The 21,366-nt window shown below is 40.8% G+C and overlaps 1 protein-coding gene across 7 annotated transcripts in view; it reads right to left on the bottom strand.

Annotated features, from left to right (window-relative positions):
* LOC126298999 (uncharacterized) overlaps nt 1–21,366 on the bottom strand; it is a 222,554-nt gene that overhangs the window by 161,060 nt on the left and 40,128 nt on the right. For all 7 annotated transcript variants that reach the window (XM_049990628.1, XM_049990626.1, XM_049990630.1 and 4 more), the window contains 3 exons: nt 6,872–7,060; nt 6,684–6,781; nt 5,977–6,594 (listed from right to left, as the gene is read on the bottom strand). In XM_049990628.1, coding sequence (XP_049846585.1) covers nt 5,977–6,594; nt 6,684–6,781; nt 6,872–6,965 — 810 coding nt within the window. In that variant the 5' untranslated portion in view covers nt 6,966–7,060. The remainder of the gene's footprint in view (nt 1–5,976; nt 6,595–6,683; nt 6,782–6,871; nt 7,061–21,366) is intronic.

Raw genomic sequence — 21,366 nt, 5'->3', positions numbered from 1 at the left:
CGAATTATTTACTTGAAAACCCCATTCGAAAACTTTTGAGAATTACACACACAACTGTTTGGTTAATATGTTAGTAGTCAGTGAAAACGCAGTGGGCAATATTTTTCTGTGTGAAGAGTTAAAAAATTTTCAACATTCTGCATATTTTACATCACTGTATTTCTAGCGTAAAATATGCATGAAGGTAACACTGTTTCCAGTGCTCCTCTGTTTATAATAAATGAGTGAGAACTTGCACATAAACCATTCTGCATCGAATTTTGTGTTTGGTTTGAACTTTTTGTTATATAATGTCAGTGAGGAAATACAGTAGTGACAGAGTGAAATGTGTGGACTATGAAAAAAGACACAAGAATGTGGTGTTTCAGAAAAGTGAAAAGCACTTCGCAGCTGTTGGAAACCTGTCAGAAGTTCTGCAGAAATATCTTTGTCCACAAGTAATGGTATCAGCATCACATCCATTGTACGGGAATTGCTACACTCACTACAAGCAGAAATTTAGTGATAACCCACCTGAACGATCATAGTCCCCAGAATGCCAAACTGACAAAGACAGTGCAGATGTTTATATTCACAGGTGTGAAGTTGTTGATGCGTTGAATGTGCAGCCCCTACTATATCCCCCCTTAAATGTCCAGGGAAGGTAAGAAGCACAAGAAGAAAACCGCATGTAAAAAGAAGAGTGGAAGACATGGAATCAAGTTTTACACACGCAACATCTTCAAAACTTTGTGAAGTGTATAATGTAGATGCACATGGTGCAGAATCTGAAGATACTGGTATGTGCATGAAATTTGATGTGTTGTTTCAAAACCTAAATATTGCTATCGCAGCAGCCACCTATACTGAGAAGGAGCAGTTACCAACACTGATACCAGGTAGCTACTCTAAGCAGAAGATACAGAAGTACATACTCACTTCCTCACATTATTTGATTTCAAAAACTCTTAAAATTTGGAATGAGAAAGGTACTTGGGCATGCCCATTTCTTACTGTGGACATCCTTTGCAAGATGAAATGCATGCTGTTGCTCTGGAATATTACCTATGTGATGACAGACTGTAGCAGGCAAAGTCATAACCAGGATGACGATATCTCTGTTAGTGAAAATGCTGAAAAAGTTGAAAAGATACATCAGATAAATAACAGAAGCTTATCTCCTAATGAAAAAGGAGAACCCAAATTTAAAAACTGGTCTCTCAAAATTCTACTCCTTATAACCAAAATGGGTAAAATGCCAGGAAGTGAAGGAAGTATGCACATGTATTTACTGCACTAATTTGAAACTTGTTTATTTCACCATAAGCAATAACACAGTGAAGAAACACACAGAGATGCTGCTTTTGTGTACGTGTCAAAAGCCACAAGATAAATGTTGGTTGTAGGAATATGCAATGTATCCTAGTGCTGAGTGATGACTGTTTAAGCATTACACCTTCAGTATATTGATAATGATGTAACAACCTATACATTGTGGGTGGGAGGAGGGTCGGTAAAGAAGACAGTAAGAGGCAGCGAATTTTGTTACAGAGGTTAGGCATTAGGTCATGAAAGGAATAGTTCACCATCATATCCAGAGGAGTCACAGACAGGCCACAGCAGAAGCAAAATCAGCCAAATCCCAGAATACTGGCACATTACTACTTCATTTTGACTTTGCTGAGAACTGGTCTTTTGCTTTACAGAACGAAGTTGAAAGTTACTACTGTCACACATCTCTAGTGACAATTTTCATAGGTGTTTCTGACTTACTTGGAACATCACACAGTTCTGCTACCATCAGTGATGATCTAATTCATGACAGTGCACATGCATGCTATGCAGTCAGCACGATAATTGATATAGCATCAAGAGGCAATGCAATTCGTAAGCATGTGCAGCATCTTGTTTTAAAAACCACTTTCACCTTTATGAACTTGTTCAACACTGTAATACTGGAATTAAGAAAAAATACATATTTTCAGCAACAGGTCATGAAAAAAGTGCATGTGAGGGAGTAGAAGGCCTCTGTAAAGATTTAATCTCCAGCATGAAGCTGCTGATGCTATGAGATACTACTGGATCTGTAAACACCATATCAACATTAGTATCAAACACGTAACTCTTAATTCTGAATGAAAGTACATTAACGGAATTCCATTTAAAAAAAGAGCAAGGAGTGGTCTGCTATGAAGCCTATGGTAGAAATTCAATCAAGTCACTACTCGGTTGCATCCCAGAGTGGCACATACACTGCAAGAACGGTTCTCCACAAAATGCATCCTGTTACTGTGTGTGAAATGCAGATACCACAGTACACATTAGAAGACTTTGCAGTGAGCCACTTCATTTTTTGTGTGTTGTATGACAATCAGTGGTGGGTGGGACAGACAATAAGAGTTTCTTGTGAACTGCAAGATATAACTGTCCTTTGTGACACCTCAGTGTCCTGCTAATGCTGTCAAATGACCATCATCAAAAAATCAGTTTGCAGCTCTCATTTCTCAAGTACTGCTCTTGTTAGATCATCCTTGTCCATATGTAAATTCGGCTCAGCTATATAAGTTCAATGATAAGCAGATGAAGGAGGAGGAGGAGGAGGAGGGGGGGGGGGGGGAGATTGAACAGTGCGGTGTTGATTGTTACATTGTAGGGAATTTTAATTCATGGAAAGTAATTACAGAAGACAGTAATAATTTGTGAACAATACCATAAAAAGAAAAATGGGTACAAATATTATGTATCTCATTTTTGTTATAAAATGTTTTTGAACAAAATTATGAATTGTTTTCCCACTCACTTATAACATTGTAAAGTAATTATTTTTATTCAGAAATACCAGTTGTGCATGACATTTACTTAAAATCAGTGAACAATTTAAATATTAAGTGTCCATGATTTTTTGATCTTGAGAGTACAGCTACATCTACGTAAAATTTTTCTCACATTTTGTACAGGAAAATTATGGCCCACTCTGATTGTACATTCCCTAAGTACAATGACCAACTAACGTACCATGAAATTTTTAGAACATTTAGGATGGTGCTTTTAAAGAAAATAATATCCAAACACCAAAAAAATTTCAGATGTTTCATCTTTTGTAAAATATTTTGATAGTTTAAGAATTACCTGCATTAATGTGATAGCTGACAGTTAGCAGTTCTTCCGCTTGATCATTTCTCAAGACTGTTAACATCCCGTGACTATCCATATTTTCAAAACAATTTTGAAATTTGCAAAAAGTTACGAATTTCCATAGGTTAAAAATGCTTAGAAGTATGCATGTATTAATCATGTCGCATAGTATTGGGAACAAAGTATTTATTGAACATAAATTCAGATCTATATCACTTTTGGTTTCTTTAATACAATTTTTCCATTTTCCCTTTATTACGCCATTTTCACAAATACTCTTATTTACAGAGGTCCATAGCATTTTAACAAATCATCAGAAAATCAAAATATTGTAGTTTTGGAGAGGTATCATGTGGAACTTCAACATATATTTTTTTCAGCTAACTTTGAAATAATGATGTGACACATTCACTCTTTACCTCTATGACTTGAGATGAAGTCCCCCAGAGGTGGGCTGCTAGATTTGTTAGTGCTAGTTTCGACCAACATGCAAGCATTAGGGGAGATGCTTTGGGAAGTCAGATGTGAATGACTGGAGATAAGAATGTTTCTTTTCGAAGATCACTATTGAGGAAATATAGACAATCTGCATTTGAGGCTGATTGCCAAAGGATTCTACTGCCACTAACATAAATTTCATAAAAGGCCCATAATGGTAAGATTAGAGAAATTAGGGCTCATACAGAATCACACAGTCAGTCAGTTTTCCCCTCTCTCTATTTGTGAGTGGAGCAGGAAAGGAAATGACTAGTAGTGGTACAGGGTACCCTCAACCATACACCATGTGGGGACTTGCACAGTATGTAAGTAGACATAGATGTAGATTTAGATTTAGATGTAGATACAGATATAGATGAATCACTACACTTTATTTAGCAAACTAGTATCAAGCATGGCCACTATTCAGTGGCATCTAATACACGACATTAGAAGAACACAAACATTATTTGGTTACAAAAAAACATCAACAAATCACCAATCACTGTACAACAAAGGGGATGAGTTGTGTAAGCATGAACATCTTCATCAGTGACATCCTGTCATCAGCTTTCTATGTATTAGGTATCACTGTCGATGGATCAAGCCCGTTAAAGTAAATTAATTAGAATACTATAGCTTAAGGTGCACCAACAAGATGTCTTTCGTTCACCATATGCAAACTGCAAAGCATTCAACAGACGAGATTCAAGTTTTTACAAGGTGACAAATCATATTCGCTACTGTTCTGATATCAAAGCACTGATAAACAGTATAGAGTCTCTTATGTTTATGAACTGTTTGTGTTTGTCCTAGAGGATGTTTCTGATGCTGCAGCAAATGATGTTAAGTCTCACTAATACCAAACACACATTATTATTTTAGCACTTACCAGAGCCTTTCACTTTCTTGTATTACTCATGTACACATACTAGCACAAATTTCTTGTTTCATGTTTTGTTTTTAAACAAGCACTTTGTGAATTACTTATGTATTGTTTCATACTATGACTAAATAGTTTTGGCACAAATGGTCCCACGAAACACAAGAGAATAAGTACATAAAATAAATACTCATTCTTGCATAAAGCAATAGAATTTTTTGAAAAAATCAATTTACTGATGTTATATAAACTAAAGAGCATGAGTTCAGTTGGGTCATTTTTATTTATGTGGTAAGCAGCGGCTACTCTTTTTACATTGTCACATAATAGGAAAAGAATTTTCATTTGTTTGGGGGACTGTAATTTTGAAGATTATCCAGATGTTTGTATTATGACATCATCTTCCAATAGTATATATCTGCTTCATCTGATGTCTTATCTCCCCAAATTCTCACTTGCCCTGGTAGCCAGCAGGGCACCCTTCCTCTGTAGGCAGAAAAGGGACTCTTGGATTGCTTACACTTGCTTGTCTGCAGTACTGAACAAACTGAAGGACATTTTGGGTGTCAGAACAGGTGAGGCATTTCACAATTTGTATATTTCTCATCTGCTCTAGTTCCCTCAAGATACATGTCATGAAGTGCAAATCCATTTTGTAACGAAATCTTTAAGACTGTTTCCAGGAAAACCATAAAGCACCCAATGGAGTTACCATCCCCATCTAAAATATTATAAAACTGTGACTCATTTCTGAACATTGAGAACCCCAAAACTTCTCTCTCTCTCTCTCTCTCTCTCTCTCTCTCTCTCTCTCTCTCTGGGTTCAAGTGAGTGAAATTGTCAACAGGTTGAATGCCTAGTGTATAATAAGGGGATGACACCACATAGTAAGTGGTACTTTGCAAGGCTCAGCACAGAGACTGGCAACAGGATTGGTCTTCAACAAGTGTCACTAACCTATCTCCACAGTGGCCACAATGATTTCGAAGTATGTTGGTCCTTCCCTATGACAAATCTTTCAGTTATAAAATCATTAACATCGAGCAGCTTTTAGTTCAAACAGGTACTACAGTCCTCTTAAGAACTCTTATCCCCTACTCTCCAGATTCAGACCATCTGTGAATTTTTTTCTACAATTAAATTAACTCTATAGCACAGTTTCAGGATCCTGGAGACTATTACAGGAAGTAATTATCTGGGCTGTTGTCAGGGGATGCAAAATTATAATTTAGAAGCATGGAAAAAATGAACGGAGAATTGCATTAAACTCACACAAGTGCAGCATTTAAATGTATTACTTGGTTCAATAAAACATTTTCCCAAGCCTAGTCTGAAGTTTATCATCATCTCTCACATGATACAAACAGAGTAAGATTAAGACTAATTTTCAGTCTCTCACAAACAACACACTAAATCATTTCTTTAGTGACTACTTCACATCACTATTATGGTGTTGCATGACATCATCATTACGAAATAAATAAAAAATAAATAAATTGTACCTGGATTTTATCCTCATGCATCAGAGTGAAAGATGGTCCATCATACTCCCTCTCAGTTCCTTCAGACGAATATCCATTAACAGCTTGATGGGTGTCTAACTGATGATCCGAGTGCTGTGTATCCTTATCTGTTGTGACCTGTCCCAATGTTTCAGGACAAATATTGTTAGAATTTGGATTCCAATTTGTGCGTTCACCACATTTTTTTTCTTCTAGGTTACTATTTTTTCTACTTCGGCACAAATTCTTTCTGCTGCCTGTAATAGGTTTCAAACGAAATCTTTTCAAACCAGAACCCTTACGTAAGAAGGTTTTTACAATTCGTTGTTCATGATCTCCTGTAACATTTTTTATCACATCATTTTTGTTCTTATTTTGTACATGACAATCAACTACTGAGCACTTTGGCACAGAACTGGGGCAAGACGATTGCTTTGGCCGAAATTTTGCCAACCCTTCGCCCTTCTTCAGGAAAGACTTCTTCGGTTTGCTAAGCTGTGCAGAAGCAGTATTTGCCGGTAACGTGTCAGATAATTTCTCTTCAAGAAGCTGACTAAAAGATTTATTTGTCACGGTGATGGGAGTTTCATCAAAGGATTTGACAGGGGCAATTCCTTCCTGTGGGAGAAAATATTTACATCCTTAAACAAAAATAACACAAACCCTTGGAGTAACTTTGTATAATTAATTTGCAGCTATCAACTTACTGGTAAACCTCTGTTGTCTGAAGATCTCTGCAATAAATGGAAGTTAAATCTTGCACCTTGAGTGTTTCCCACTCTCAGTCTATGTCCATTGTTTCCATCTGTAAAGACACGTGTTAATGGAAAGTAAAAAAGAAAGGGGGTGTTTTTACTAAATATCAACTGTTAACTTCAAATTACATGTTACTTGCCTGTATCCTGTGTATTTCTTAACATTTTGCTTTTCCTAGGCAAAGGTCTGGGCCCATTCTGTTGCACTAAATTGGAGATCTTAACTTGAGCCATTATTTACAAGACTAACTTCATACACAAAAATCTTAAAATTTCTTTTGCTTCTTCTCTACTGATTCACTTTTTTCCCCTCAACTTCCTACCTGCATCTGCAACAATGATTATTTTCAGGTCAAAGTCTTTTTTTCACATACAAAATATAGGGTGATTCTAATTAAAATTAAACTTTCAAAACGCTGTAGAAATAACACCACCGGTCAGAGTGATGCCAAATTGCAACAAAATATTATCGGTGAAGGGGAAAAACGTATGGCAGAAGAAAAAAAAAATAGTGTGAAAATTGATCAATAGATGCTGCTGTGTGTCAGAACATGTAAATGAAAACACCTGTCATGTGCATGACCCACTGAAGTTAGTATAAACATGCCAGTACATGACTTTTATTCCTTTCATGCCTGTGACGTTTGCCATGACTGTCTCAATGCAGGATCACGCTCTGCTTGTAAAGCTGTATTACAAGAATGATGACTGTGCACACATCGCTCTGCCGAAGTTCCGAACATTGAAGAGTTTGAAACAAGGCACTGGCCCGATGACTGCCGTGCGTTTGGAGAAAATGATTCGGAAATTTGAAAGATGGTTTCTTTTGGTGTGCAGCCTGGTAAGGGGAGAAAATTTGTGTTAACTTCCTATGAGACCAAACTGCTGAGGTCATCAGTCCCTAGGCTTACACACTACTTAATCTAATGTACGCCGAGGACAACACACACACCCATTCACGAGGGAGGACTCGAACCTCTGACGGGGGGAGCCGCGTGAACCGTGGCAAGATGCCTCAAACCTTGAGGCTACCCTGAGCAGCAGAGGGAGGAAACTAATCGATTCGACGTCAGTGGACACAGTGGTCATAGCAATGTAAGAGGAGAGGAGTGGTGGTGTGCAAATGTGTAGTGCATGGAGAATTGCCCAAACATTGAACATACCCGTGAGCACATCCTTCTTTGCTATTCATTCAAAATTACCCATGTGCACGAGTTGCTTCCTGTTGACCTGCCATCTTTCTTTGCTTTAGAGTTTTCTGCTTGCATGGAAGTGGACAACAATTGGCTGTGGAAGATTTTGTTGACAGACGAAGCCCACTTCCATTTGACAGCATGTCAGTAGACAGAATTGTCGAATATGCGCAATGGAAAATCCACAGGCAAATCAACCAGTATCACTTCATTCTGAAAAAGTCACTGTGTAGTGCAGGTTTACGGCATCATTTATCATAGGGTCTTATTTTTTCAAGGATACAGGTGCTTCCTGTCCTGTTACTGGTACTGTCACTGGTAAGGACTAGAAATGTTTTTTGTGCATCAATGTCATTTGAGCTCCCCAACAACGTGGATGTGTGGAGGGATCATTTTTATGCGAGATGACACACCTCCACACATTGAAAATCCAGTTAAGCAACTGCTAAAGTGCCATTTCGGAAATGCTAGAATTATCAGCTGCCATTTCCCTACAGCCTGGCCGACCCGATCTTAATCTGTATGACTCCTGGCTGTGGGGCTATCTAAAAGATGTTGTGTTCAGTGTTCCAATTGCAAACTTAGCTGCATTGAAGGCACACACTGCGCAACACATTCTGAATGTGACCCTGGAAACACTTCGTTCAGTTATGGAACATGCTGTTTCTCGATTTTAATTTGTTGCAGAAAATGGTGGACAGCATATTTAATGTGCTTTGGGCCAGTCACATGGAAATTAATAATCCAATTTGATTTTGATTGATGCTTTTTATGTGGTTTTTGGCCTCAGGGCAATTAAAAACCAATTTTTCCCATTCAATGTTATATGACCTTGCTGTGGTGGGTGGGCTTATATAACTTAACAGTATCACATCTGTACACCCATGCACACGGAGTAGTCCAGTTGTTTAACATCAGACTTACACCTTAGACATTGTTGTACGATTCATTTGTCATTTGTAGTCTACCACTATTACATTACGATGCTTACAGTGCCACCTAGTGCTACATTTTTTAGCTATTTATTTTTCTTCTGCCATACGTTTTTCCCCTTCTCTGATAATATTCCATTGCAATTTGACATCATTCTGACCAGTGGTGTTATTTCTACATTGGTTTGAAAGTTTAACTTTAATTATAATCACCTTGTATATGAGAGTGTCATACACTAGTAAAATGATAAATACTCTTGATATAACTAGGTCACTAACTAATTGTTTATTTGAACAACAGAGGAAACAATTAACAAAAAAGTGTTCATCTGTTCATTTATCCAACACACTACATAGATCCCATTATGAAGGAGACTCGTCAGGGGTGTGGAAGCAAGAGACTGCATTAATAATAAAATATTATTAAACTTCTGTACGCTATTTGTGGTTGAAGTTAAGTTCAACAAAGCAATATTACAGGAAAGCTGCTGCTTAAAGAAACATTGCTTTATTGGTTATGTCAAACACATGTTGTTGGCCTCCTACTGCTAGTTTAATATCTTCTAGCACACATTTATATTTTTCATAAAATATGCAGTTATACAGAGTGTATCAAAAAGAATCACCCGATTTTTAAAAAATTATAACTATTATGTTATCCGAGATACGTGTCTGAACAACATACTGTTGGAAAGAGTAATCTCTCAAGTTTTACAGGGTTCCCGCTAGGTAGCAGCAGTGTGCGTCCAGCTCAGCTCTAGAAAATGGTGTCAGGACACGTTCTGTGCCGTGCAGGTCAGTGATAACTTAAGCGTAACTTTCGTACTAGATATGGTGTGGATCCACCTACAGCACAGAGTATTAGATGACGGCATGAACAATTCCGAGAAACAGGTTGCTTGTGTAAAGGCAAATTGCTGGGCCATCCCAAACTGTGTGACACCAACATCGAATGCATCTGCCACAGTTTCACAAGGAGTCCGCAGAAATCCATTCACCATGCACCTCAACAGCTCAGCATGCCCCTGATGTCCATCTGGCACGTGATGCATCGACGTTTACACATGAAACCATGCAAAATTCAGCTGCTACAAGCTATTCATGAAGGTGACAAACAACAACATGTGGAGCTCCATAATTTCATCCTTGGAAAGGTGAAGGATGACAGTTTTCTTCCACGCTTAATGTTTAGTGGCAACACAACATTCCATTTAAACGGAAAGGTGAATTGTCATAATGTGAGACTATGGGGCATGAGTGGGACTCTCCAAAGTTTTGTGCCCATGGGAAATGGTGTGTGGTACACTTTTCTTTGCTGAGAACACTGTTACAGAACATATCTCAATATGCTTGAGTACTTTCTTTTCACACAATTGGAGCCTGACTCAAACATCTTCATTTACCAACAGGATGGGGTACCGCCACACTGGCAACTGGAAATGCAGGAATTTTTAAATCAGACGATTACTGAACAATGAACTGGTTGCACTGGACCAAATGATTCAAGCTCTACATTAATGGCCTCCAAGGTCACCGGACCTGACTGTATGTGATTATTTCTGGTGGGGGTTTCTAAAAGACTCTTGTTTATGTGCCTCCATTACCAACAACATTGAATGAATTAAGATCTGCAGGATCTGTAACTCAAGACACGCTCACTGCACTGTGAGAACAATTTGAATACCACATTGCATATGCCGGGAATCTCAAGGGGACATATTGAAGACCTATGAAAAAAAACTTTGATTTTCACGTTCATTACAAAATGAAATTTATTATATATGTTTATTAGTTTCAGAAATATAGATGTGCTAAACTGGATGATTCTTTTTGATACACCCCGTATCTGTTCTGGAAGTATAGGCATGTGTTTACAATGAAGACTGCTATTTATAGTGAAGCTAACAGAAGCATTCAGAACTTTAATTCAAACGATTAGACAATTTGTAGAGGTGGATAGTAAGATATGCATTTAATTTTACTTTGAATTTGTAAAGGTTTTCAGTTTGTTGTTTTATGTAAGATGAGAGCTCATTGAAGCCCACAGCATGAAAAAACAGGATCACACTCAGACTCCAAGAAAACCAGGTAACATCCACATGAAAATTACTTTTCTGTGTTGTCATGAACTTTTGAAAATCAAAGTTCAGTTATTATCACCAAATACCAATATGATTAAATGTACCTGGAAATGAACGTAAGAATTCCAAGACCTACAAAGAGACATCTACAGGTTATGTGACAATCATGATTTGATTTTAGTGCACCCAATGGCATGGTTATCAGTGCCCTCGCTGAATATGAATTTATGCATGTAGTGAGAGGAACAATGTCTTTCCTCTTGAGCAAAGGACATGCATTACAGACTTCACAGACTGAATGGCAACGACACCACAGACATCAGTTTCTTAACAATACATTAAAATGGGCGATACAGTCATGACATGAAATACTAAACAAAATTTGAATTAGCTGAAATGAGTGCTTCAGTTTTTTATCATCAGGTAGATATGGCTTGCTGACAATTAATAAAGAGCACAGAAAGAACTTGCCACTCAGTAAGTAGGAGCTGGTTGACTGTACCATACACTGAGGTGACGAAAGTCATGGGATACTGATACGCACATATACAGATGATGGTAGTATTAAGTACACAAAATATAAAAGGGCAGTGCATTACCAGAGCTGTAATTTGTACTCAGGTGATTCATGTGAAAAGGTTTCTGATGTGATTACGATCACACAATGGAAATTAATAGAGCATTAATATGGCATAGTAGTTGGAGCTAGACGCATGGGACATTCCATTTTGAAAATTGTTAGGGAATTTAATATCCAGAGATCAGCAGTATCAAGAGTGTGATGAAAATACCAAATTTCGGGTATTATCTCTCACCATGGACAACACAGTGTACAACAACCAAGAGCACTGGTGTTTACGTGCAATTGTCAGTGCTAACAGACAAGCAACAATGGATGAAATAACCCCAGAAATCAATGAGGGTGCATGACAAACATATATGTTTGGACAGTGTGGCAAAATTGGGCATTAATAGGCTACAGCAGCAGACAACCAATGTGAGTGCCTAGTTGGACACCAGAAGACTGGAAAACTGTGCCAGGTCAGATGAGTCACGATTTCAGCTGGTGAGAGCTAACTGTGGGGTTCGAGTGTGGTGCAGATCTCACAAACACATGGACCCAAGTTGTCAATGAGGCACTGTGCACACTGGTGGTAGCTCCATAATGACATGGGCCATGCTTACATAGAATGGATCGGGTACTCTGGTCAAACTGAACCGATCATTGATTGGAAATGGTTATGTTTGGTTATTCTTGGAGACCATCTGCAGCCATTCATTCATGGACCTCACATTCCCAAATGACAATGGAATTTGTATGGATGACAGTGAACCATGTGACTGGATTGAAGAACATTCTGGACAATTCGAGCAAATAATCTGGCCACCCAGACTGCCTGACATGCATCTCATAAAACGTTTATGGGACATAATCTAGACATCAATTTGTGTACAAAAGCCAGCACTGTCAACACTTCTTGTTCCAGAAGCAGCACGGCTCAATATTTCTGAAGAGGACTTCCAACATCTTGTTTAGTTCACGTCGTGTCGTGCTGCTGCACTATGCTGGGCAAAGGAGCTCTGGTGTGATATTAGATGTCTCATTACTTTCATCACCTCAGTGCATATGGTTGTTAAAATACATATATGCAAAGGGTTAAAAATACACACACTATAAGAGAAATGAGCACACAATCCAAATTGTAAAACTATGATTCAGGTAACTGTGGTTAGTTTGTGTGGCATATGGCTGGTGCCTTACAATCCAGTCACACAACACAGTGTTGTTGACTGCCACCTGGTCAAGAAACCTGTAAATTGACATAGCTCTGTTTGCCTGTGCCAACTGCTGCAGTACTGAGGGTGTCACATTCACCAGATACAACCATCACTAGCTCACACCACGAGCCGTGCAAAATGATTCTGTTGACTGGTATTACTATGCCAGGCAGCCATTAAAGGGCACCATCCAGCAGCTTGCCAGCCAGAGCGAATCACAGTCCCAACATCGACGTATCTACTCTGTGTCAGAAGTGCCACCAATCTACTCGTCAGAGTGCAGCACAACAGATGAACTCTGAGATATTGGCAGTGATGCATATACAGTCTCTGCCTACAGCAGTTATTATCAGTAGTAAGTGATAGTGTAGTTCACTAGTGTATTCAAGAACTTTTCTCATGTCTGGTACATCCTTCATTAGATCTGAATGATCTTTTGTGTTGGTTTACTTGGAAGCTGTTTCAGCTGTTAATATTGTTATCTACTTCCTCTGTAGTAATGAAGTTTACCATTTTTGGCTACCCGGACACCTTTTTCTTCTTGTGTGTGCAACACACACAATGGGATACTTTAGTTGATGATGAGGGTAAATTTTTCCGACTTTTTGTCTCCAAATCCTCATTCTCCCTGTCTTGTGGTAAACCAGGTAGCCCATCTCTCTGCACCTCCCAACAGAGTTTTCGTGCTTCTGCACTTATTTTTATGTTCCGCATTTCCACGTCTTGTTCTTGCTTTTTCCCTTGTCCCCATTTTGTACTAGCGCTGCTTCATTTGTTCTTTCTGATGCCTTTTCCTGTTTGCACCATTTTCCATGCTGTCCATTTCTCTTGTCAATATTGTCAATGCTGAATCCCCTTTTGTGTTGCTCTCAATGGTCTCAATTGTCCATTTACCAAGTATCCTTTCATGCTGGAACTTCCCCTTCTGCAACTTTTCCAGTTGGGGGTCAACAGCTGCTGTGTATGATCTAGGATACCGCTCACTCGACGCAGCACTGTTCAGTGGTGACGCCACCAAGTGCTACAGACAGGTCTGCACAGTTTCTCCTTCCCACTTTGAGCTTCCCGCACACCTCATAGCTTCTTCGTCAGTGCCTCTCCCATCCTGAAGCCTTCCCAGTGCAGAACTTAATGCTATTATCTCCAGTTTTAACAGAATTTGACAACGCCATAGATTCTTCATCCATCTTCCTTGTTGCTCTGAACTGCTCTTCCTGATGCATCTCTCCTGGCTGCCTCTGGCCTCTTTGCCTCTCACACTCGCTTCCTGCACTGCCTCTAGCCCCAGTGCCTCCACAGCTGGCCCAGTCGGTCTTCCTCACTATCAGTCATTCTAGTGCTCTTCGTACCCATCCACTCCATGAACTACACTTCTCCAACTGCTGGTGCCATCACTCATATCTTTCCCACTTCTGTTGGTCCTGGACTGTCACCTACCGACATGTTTTCCTTCATTCCACCCGTCACTGCATCTTCCCACCTGCCTTCAATACCCTCATTCTCTTCTCTGGCATCCCTTCTCAATGTGGATCACATTTGCCTAATGTTCTCACCTTCTCTGATGGGCACTTCAATGGCACGTGTTCTGCCTTTGCTGTAGCCCTGCTGGCACTGGCACTACCACTCATTTTCTCCCAAATGGCTCTGCTTTCTCTTCTGTGGGAAAGAAGAGTGGCTTCTCTTTCAATGTCATCCTCCCTGCAGCCACCACCTACGCAACAAGTTGGCTCCACCATCTCCTCCAGAAGATAGAGAAACGTGGCATACAGCTGGTGCCTTATAATCCAGCCACGCAACACAGTATTTTAGGTTGCCGCCCTGTCACAACACCTGCAAGTAGATGTAGCTTAGTTTGCCTTCGCCAGCTGCTGTAGCACTGAGGCACCAAATTCAGAGGATACAGCCATCACTAGCTCACACCCTGAGCCACATCTAAGACTTTCCTTGTATTCTTCCACCATGCAGGCCTTATAGGACACAGCCCAGAAGCTCACTAGCCTGTGCAAATTCCAGTCCTGACGTCAACATAACATCTGAAGTGTCACCAGTCTAATTGAAAGACCACTGCACTCTCCAGTAAACCAAGAGATATCAACAGTGCTGCGTATACAGACTGACTATGGCTGTAATGATTGATAGTGACCAACCATGTACTTTCTTATAGATTCAAGAACTGTTACTCTCAGTAGCAACTGACAGTGTACTCTGCATGTGTACTGAAGAACTGTTATCATGTCTGTTGCTTGACCTGGAAGCTGTACCAGTCTGTACATTTTCTCAGTAGTAATAAATTTCTGTTGTTCTTGGTTACCTGGGTACCTTCCTGTTCTTCAGCGTGCATCAGTCACAATAGGATACTTTAGTGTGATCATTGAGTAATTAAAAAAATGTTAAAAAGTAAAGAATCAGTCAGATCTAGACACATTAAAATGACCTACAGAGTAATTTCACAATAGTACAGACAATACACAAAATCTTAAAACCTTTTCTATACTTATCTCAATGTTATTTAAAGCAGTAGAGAAATAGTGATCTAAAAAAATTGATGCCTTCATATCAGTATACAGAATGTAATAAAGTAAAATGATATGCACAGTCAGCAGTACAACACAAGCACAACACACTGGTGGCTACTTAGACTGGATGTGGTGTGTGTCAGCCATTATTTCCATCTGTGTCACTGCAAGAGAGTTCACCACAGCAAAACTGTTGGCTTCGTCAGCCACCTTTTATCATTTTGTATTTCCAGTCACACATACTTCCACTGACACACATCTCTGAAGAGCAAGAATGGTTGACCAGTACTTACATGCAAGATGTGGAACTCAGTGATACTGGTAAGAAAGGAGTGTAATTTACTTGTAACTGTCTTATCTTCCTCAAACTACTACTCTTTCTTCCCTGAGTAAGAAACAAAGTTTCAAAAGCTATTATTAGTATTTTTACTTATAAATGTTCCTATCAGCAATACAGGGCTTTCACATCTTACAGGTATGAAATGGTCAGTCATTCTCTCTGTAATCTTGTTGTTTTCTATGAATTTTACTTTCGACTATTACTTCTCCTCCTCAACAACTGTGCAGTAGTACTCAAATGGATAACACAGGATATTACAATTGTACCACTTTATCTGCTGGGTACATTATCTGAAAGGTCTGTAGGGGCCCGAGGAAATCAGAGCAGACAAGAAAACTATTATGTTGATTGTACCTTCTCTGCTTTAGTGCCTTTAGGGTTCCACAGAGTTCTGCTCAAAAGACTGTAAATTAGTTCAGAAATTTAATCCTAACGATGCTGCCACAAGAAATTAATGACCAAACAGGCAGAAGCAACCACTGCTGGCTACTTGTGGAAAGTTGACTAACAACAAATTATAACTAGTAGACTGATAATTAGACCAGACTGATAATTATGGTAATTACTTCTACATCACTTTATTCATTCATGTTAGGAGAAAAACCATGTTAGGGTAAAAGCCACTGCACCCAACAGTATGGCCGTGCTCAGACTCATCAGTGTAAATACCGTTAAATTTCGGCATTAACCCAAAAATTTGTAAAATATTTGATTAAAACTGGACTCCAAAGTACAAGGTTTCTTGTACTTGGTCAAATCTAAAACAGCAAGAAGCTCGCTGTTAACCAACCCTTGCTTCAATTCTGTGTTAAAACATTTCTGCCACACTGAGCTCTGCAAGTTCCTCCTTAACTTTAATCGCAACAGTGTTATTGCTCTCCCGAAATTTACATACATGTGTTCTACTAACAACCAAACAAGTATATTAAAAGTTCAAGACTTTGGAAATGATTGGACCTTATATGCATGTCAGATCATAAGCAACTTTTGCTGGGTGATTAAAGGCTATTTACCAACAGCATAGAGGCTGGATGTAGAACTTGTCCAAAAAGGCTCCAGTCACCAATCAAATACCTGGACTACTAGGTCTTTAGATAGGATGGTCATACAGAAACGTATACAATACCACCAGGGTCACCGCCATCGTCCAGCATTGACCAAACAAAGGCTCCGCAAAATAACAACAGGAAGATATCGTGGAAGTGAGAAAGGAGATCGCGTACGCTCAAATAAAACTGGTTTTGGTGATAGCATTGGCTTATGGTTCCTTGTGGAGTTACTATACGTAGACTAGGAAATTTTTATGAGTGTGAGTGCACATATAATGGAAGGCTTGGTTGGTTGGTTGGTTGGTTGATTGGTTAGTCAGCTGCTGAGGCATCGTCCACTAACACCATGCATAGAGTATCAGGAAGCTATGTTAGGACAGTCCAGCAAAATGTGGACCACCATCAAATTGACACCACAAAGACAGTTGGGGCAGATCTTCACAACAGAAGAGATGACCATGAGTCAGCCAAGCATGGCTGATGTGGAGCCAGCAAGGGACTATGGAGTCCTTGCTAGAGGCCCACATGGAGGACCTATACAAATTTGTGATCTCATTTATCACTCATATTTGTTTGGCAGAGTCAGAGTGTGCCATGCCATATTCCAAATCCTTAGAACTTGACAGTGTAACACCAACCGAAGGTCTGATTATGGAATACCAATCTCAAGAGGCAGCTTGCCAGCAGTCAATTTGACCAGCCTGTCAGCCAGTTCATTGCCCAGGATCCCAATGTGACCGAGATCCAGAGAATGACCACTCAACATCCACGTTATTCAAAGGCAAAAAGGGGAATCCTAGATAACAGGACCAATGGATGGTGAGGTTATCACTGGTAAAGAGCTCATAAACTGATCAACGAGTACTACAAATGTGGAAGGACTCGCAGATGCAGAAAGGGCATGCTCAGGAGCATGAGAGATGGTTACCAACTCCGTAGTGAAAACACTGCAGCCATCTAGCAAGGAGCACAGTTCATTATGTCCTGCATGAATGTAAGCAAAGCCAGGGTACTTGGCAGCCAGCAAGCCATCAGTTTAGACTACTTCTGAACCTCTAAACACGCCAAGAATAAAGGAGAATTAGCCAGACCTTGTGATAGATCAAGACAGAGCTGTGGTTGGCTGGTTGGTTTGGGGTATGGTACCAAACAGCGATGTCATCAGTCCCATGATCTAGGATGACAGAAAGCAAGGGAAGAGCAACACAAACTGCACAGTCCAGTCAACACGCAAAGAAAGAAGGAGAAGGGACATCAGGGCAACAGGAAGGGAAAAGAACGAGGGGATGGGTGGAAATGAGGAGAGCAGAGTGTCCAGAAACACTGTGTGTGGTATGGCACCAGCACTGCCACCAACCTGCCCCAACATCCACACCATACCATTATCACGACATGACGGACAACTCCAGGGGATGAAAACAAGAAATGGAGAAACAAATCAGCACAACAGACCAGAGAAAAATGTGGGGTAAAGGCGAGAAGAACCTGGCCGGTGTGGAGGTTAGGTCAAGGCCTCCATAACCAACGCCTATACAAACTGAGGGACTAATTCCTGAGGATGATTCAAGGACTTATACCGGAGATACCTCAGAGTACAAACCACTTTCATGAACAAAACTGAGAACAGGCATAACTATGCAAGGGTCGTCTGCTGACACCCAAGACAAGGAAGGAGGGATGACATTTAGGGGGAAAGGCCAAAAGGGAGGGGCAGTCCACGAAGTATGAATCACCATGAGTGGAGTTCTGCAACTACAAAGTGGGGGAGGGGGTGTCTTATTGTGGAGTACAAAACCATGCGTCAAACTAGTATGGTTAATACGAAGACAGCAGAGGATGGCAGATACCCACCGGGGGAGCCAGAGGTAAGAACATCACATCGTGGGAGTCTCCTTGATGGCACAAAGTTTATTAGAGAAGGGGGTAGCCTCCCAGGAGTCAGCCCACAATTGAGCAAAAAGGGATTTGATGTACAGCCTTAAATCTACTTCCAGAGGGGTCACAGAGAATGGAAGGCAGGCAGTTACCCCAGCCAGATGCAAGTTCATTGCCTGGGATACCTATATGGCAAGAAACCCCTATGAAATCAACCAAAAAAGCAGGATCACCAACATCAGTGAGAAAGTCATGGATATCAGAGACCAAAGGGTGGTGGGAAAACCATCAAGCAATAGCCGGAAGGGCACTAATTGAGTCCATACGTAACACAATTCGGGTGAGGGAGGGCTGTTTAATAAAACAAAGGGCCTGATAGATGGCCATCAATTCCGCAGTAAACATCCCACACGTTGCGGCCAAGAGATGGTATTCTGTACCAACAGATGACGTGATGGCACATCCCACATGATCATCGGATTTACAGCCATCGGTGTAAGAAACAACGACATCCTGTAACTCCTGCAACAGCATTCAGAACAAACAGCATTAGCATGATTGAGGCTCATGTTCTCCAGAAAGATCCATCCTAATACATGGCCGAGGAACTAACCAAATAGGGGGGGGGGGGGGGGGGTGAAGAGTGGATACTGATGGCACAGGAGACCAGGAATTGGCAGGGGAGGGATCCCAAAGTTAGCCAGAAGACTATCAACAGGGCTAGCGCAGAAGGCACCAGTGGCTAAAACATATACCACAATGGTGAGCAACATGGAAAGGACAGCTGATCCACAAATTTGACAGCCATAGTCCAAACGGGACAGAACTAATGCCCGGTAAAAGTGGAGAAGGGTCACACACAATCCACAGCCCACAAGGTGTGGGCAAGAAAGCGAAGGACATTGAGTTTACGAAAGCAGCCAACTGTCAGATGACAAGTGTTGTCAAAAAGAAGACCCAAGAAACGAAATTGGCGGACCAAGGTCAAGCGTTTGGCATCGAGGTAGAACTCTGGATAAGGATGGGCTGTAGTACTGTGACAGAAATTCACCATCCTTGACTTAACGGGAGAGAACTTAAAACTGTATGAGAGTGTCCACATGGAAGTGCACCAGATGGCATCCTGGAGCTGTTGGTTGGTTGGTTGGTTGGTTTGTTTAAAAGAGGGGAGGAAGGGACCAAACTGCGAAGTCATCAGTCCCGTGTTCCCGGTAAAATAATTACACAATGGAAAGAAGAAGAGAAAGGAGACATACAGCACAATAACAGGAGAAAGGGCAACCAACACTACTATAGACAAAACAGGAAAGGAAAACCACATAGAGAAGCAAGAAACAGGTACAAGGGGTGAAAACAAGAGAGCAGATGACCGTGGCTGGCCGACCAAAAGAATAAAAAGGAAAAGCCAGCCGCTCTGCGACACATTAAAACATCCACCTTAAAAGCATTGGAGTGGAGAACACAAAAGGACAAAGGACATGTGTTAAAATTTATATAGAATGATGAAACCCAGAGTCATGTATAAAATATAAAACTAAATAAGCCGATGAGGCATTTTCAGCTAAAATTAATGGCAACAAGTCCGGTAAATGAAGAGTCCACTGCAGGACAGCCAAATAACAGCTCACCAAGATAAGATATGGGCCACTGTCAGCCAGGCGTCTAACTGACACTGGGGTGGGTCATCGTGGCGCAGGAGGTAGCCATGTGCCAATGTGGAGCCAGCAGAGAACCAGAGTCCCTGCCAGGGGCCCGCATGGAAGATTACCACACATTTGTAATCTCCTTAATGGCACACAGTTTGTTGTATGTGCTAAGGTTATGCCATTTCGTCTCTCAAAGCCGCAAAACCTTGCGGCATAGTATCCTGGAGCTCTCATTCTGCAGACGCCACCTAATGGGAGCTAGTCCAAATACAGAAATCATCCACATACAGAGCAGAGATGATCAATGGTTTGGCGAAGGCCACAAATCCATTAATAGCGATCAGAAAAAGAACACCACTTAATACTGAACCCTGTGGATGCTTTTCTCCTGGGTCCACAGTGAGCTGAGAACAGTGGCAACCCGGACTTTGAATGACCAGTGGGACAGGAAGTGGCGAATAAAAATCAGGAGGGGGGCCCAGCTGCACTGGGAAGGAGATAAAGGTCCCGAGATTCAAGGACCCGATGAGCTGATGAGTCACCACCCACTTGAAAAATTTACAGGGAACATTGGTCAGGCTATTGGGCCAGTAACTATCAAGGGGCAGCAGATCCTTACCAGGCTTAAGGACAAGAACCACAATACTGTCTCTCCAATGTGAGGGTAAAATGCCTTTGAGCCAAATATAGTTGAACACCTGGAGGAGATACTGGCATTGTGGAGGATTGAGGTGTTGAAGCAATTGGTTATGGACGGAGACAGGGCCAAAAGCTGAATCATGGGAGGGAGAGTGCCAGAAGCAGCTCCTATTCAGTAAAAGGTTCATTGTAGGATTCCACCTGAAAAGAGGTAAAACATAAGCAGGAAGCTTCAGCCTGTTGTTTCCGGAGGACGAAGGCAGCTGGATAGGAGGCTGATGCTGATACTGTCACAGAATGGGTTGTGAGGTATTCTGCAAGAACTAATGGCCTGTACAAAGGCCACCTGGAAGAGAAAGTCCTGGAATGCATGAATTTCGCTGACAACTTTGGAGGGAGCAGAGGTTGCCCACACCTGTGATTACTGGACAAAAGATAAGAGGAGACAAAAGCGTTTCCTACACACCCATTTACTTTGTTTGATTACGTAATTGGCTTTGGCACGAAGATATTTAAAGGTAATAAGACTGTCGGAGAATGGATGCCACTTAAGATGTTGCAAGGCATGACGACGATCATGGCTAG

Source organism: Schistocerca gregaria, chromosome X (genome assembly GCF_023897955.1).
Source record: "Schistocerca gregaria isolate iqSchGreg1 chromosome X, iqSchGreg1.2, whole genome shotgun sequence".
In the NCBI taxonomy this organism is placed as follows: domain Eukaryota; kingdom Metazoa; phylum Arthropoda; class Insecta; order Orthoptera; family Acrididae; genus Schistocerca; species Schistocerca gregaria.
The sequence above is the reverse complement of the archived record's forward strand: the minus strand, read 5'-3'. Positions and strand labels throughout refer to the sequence as shown.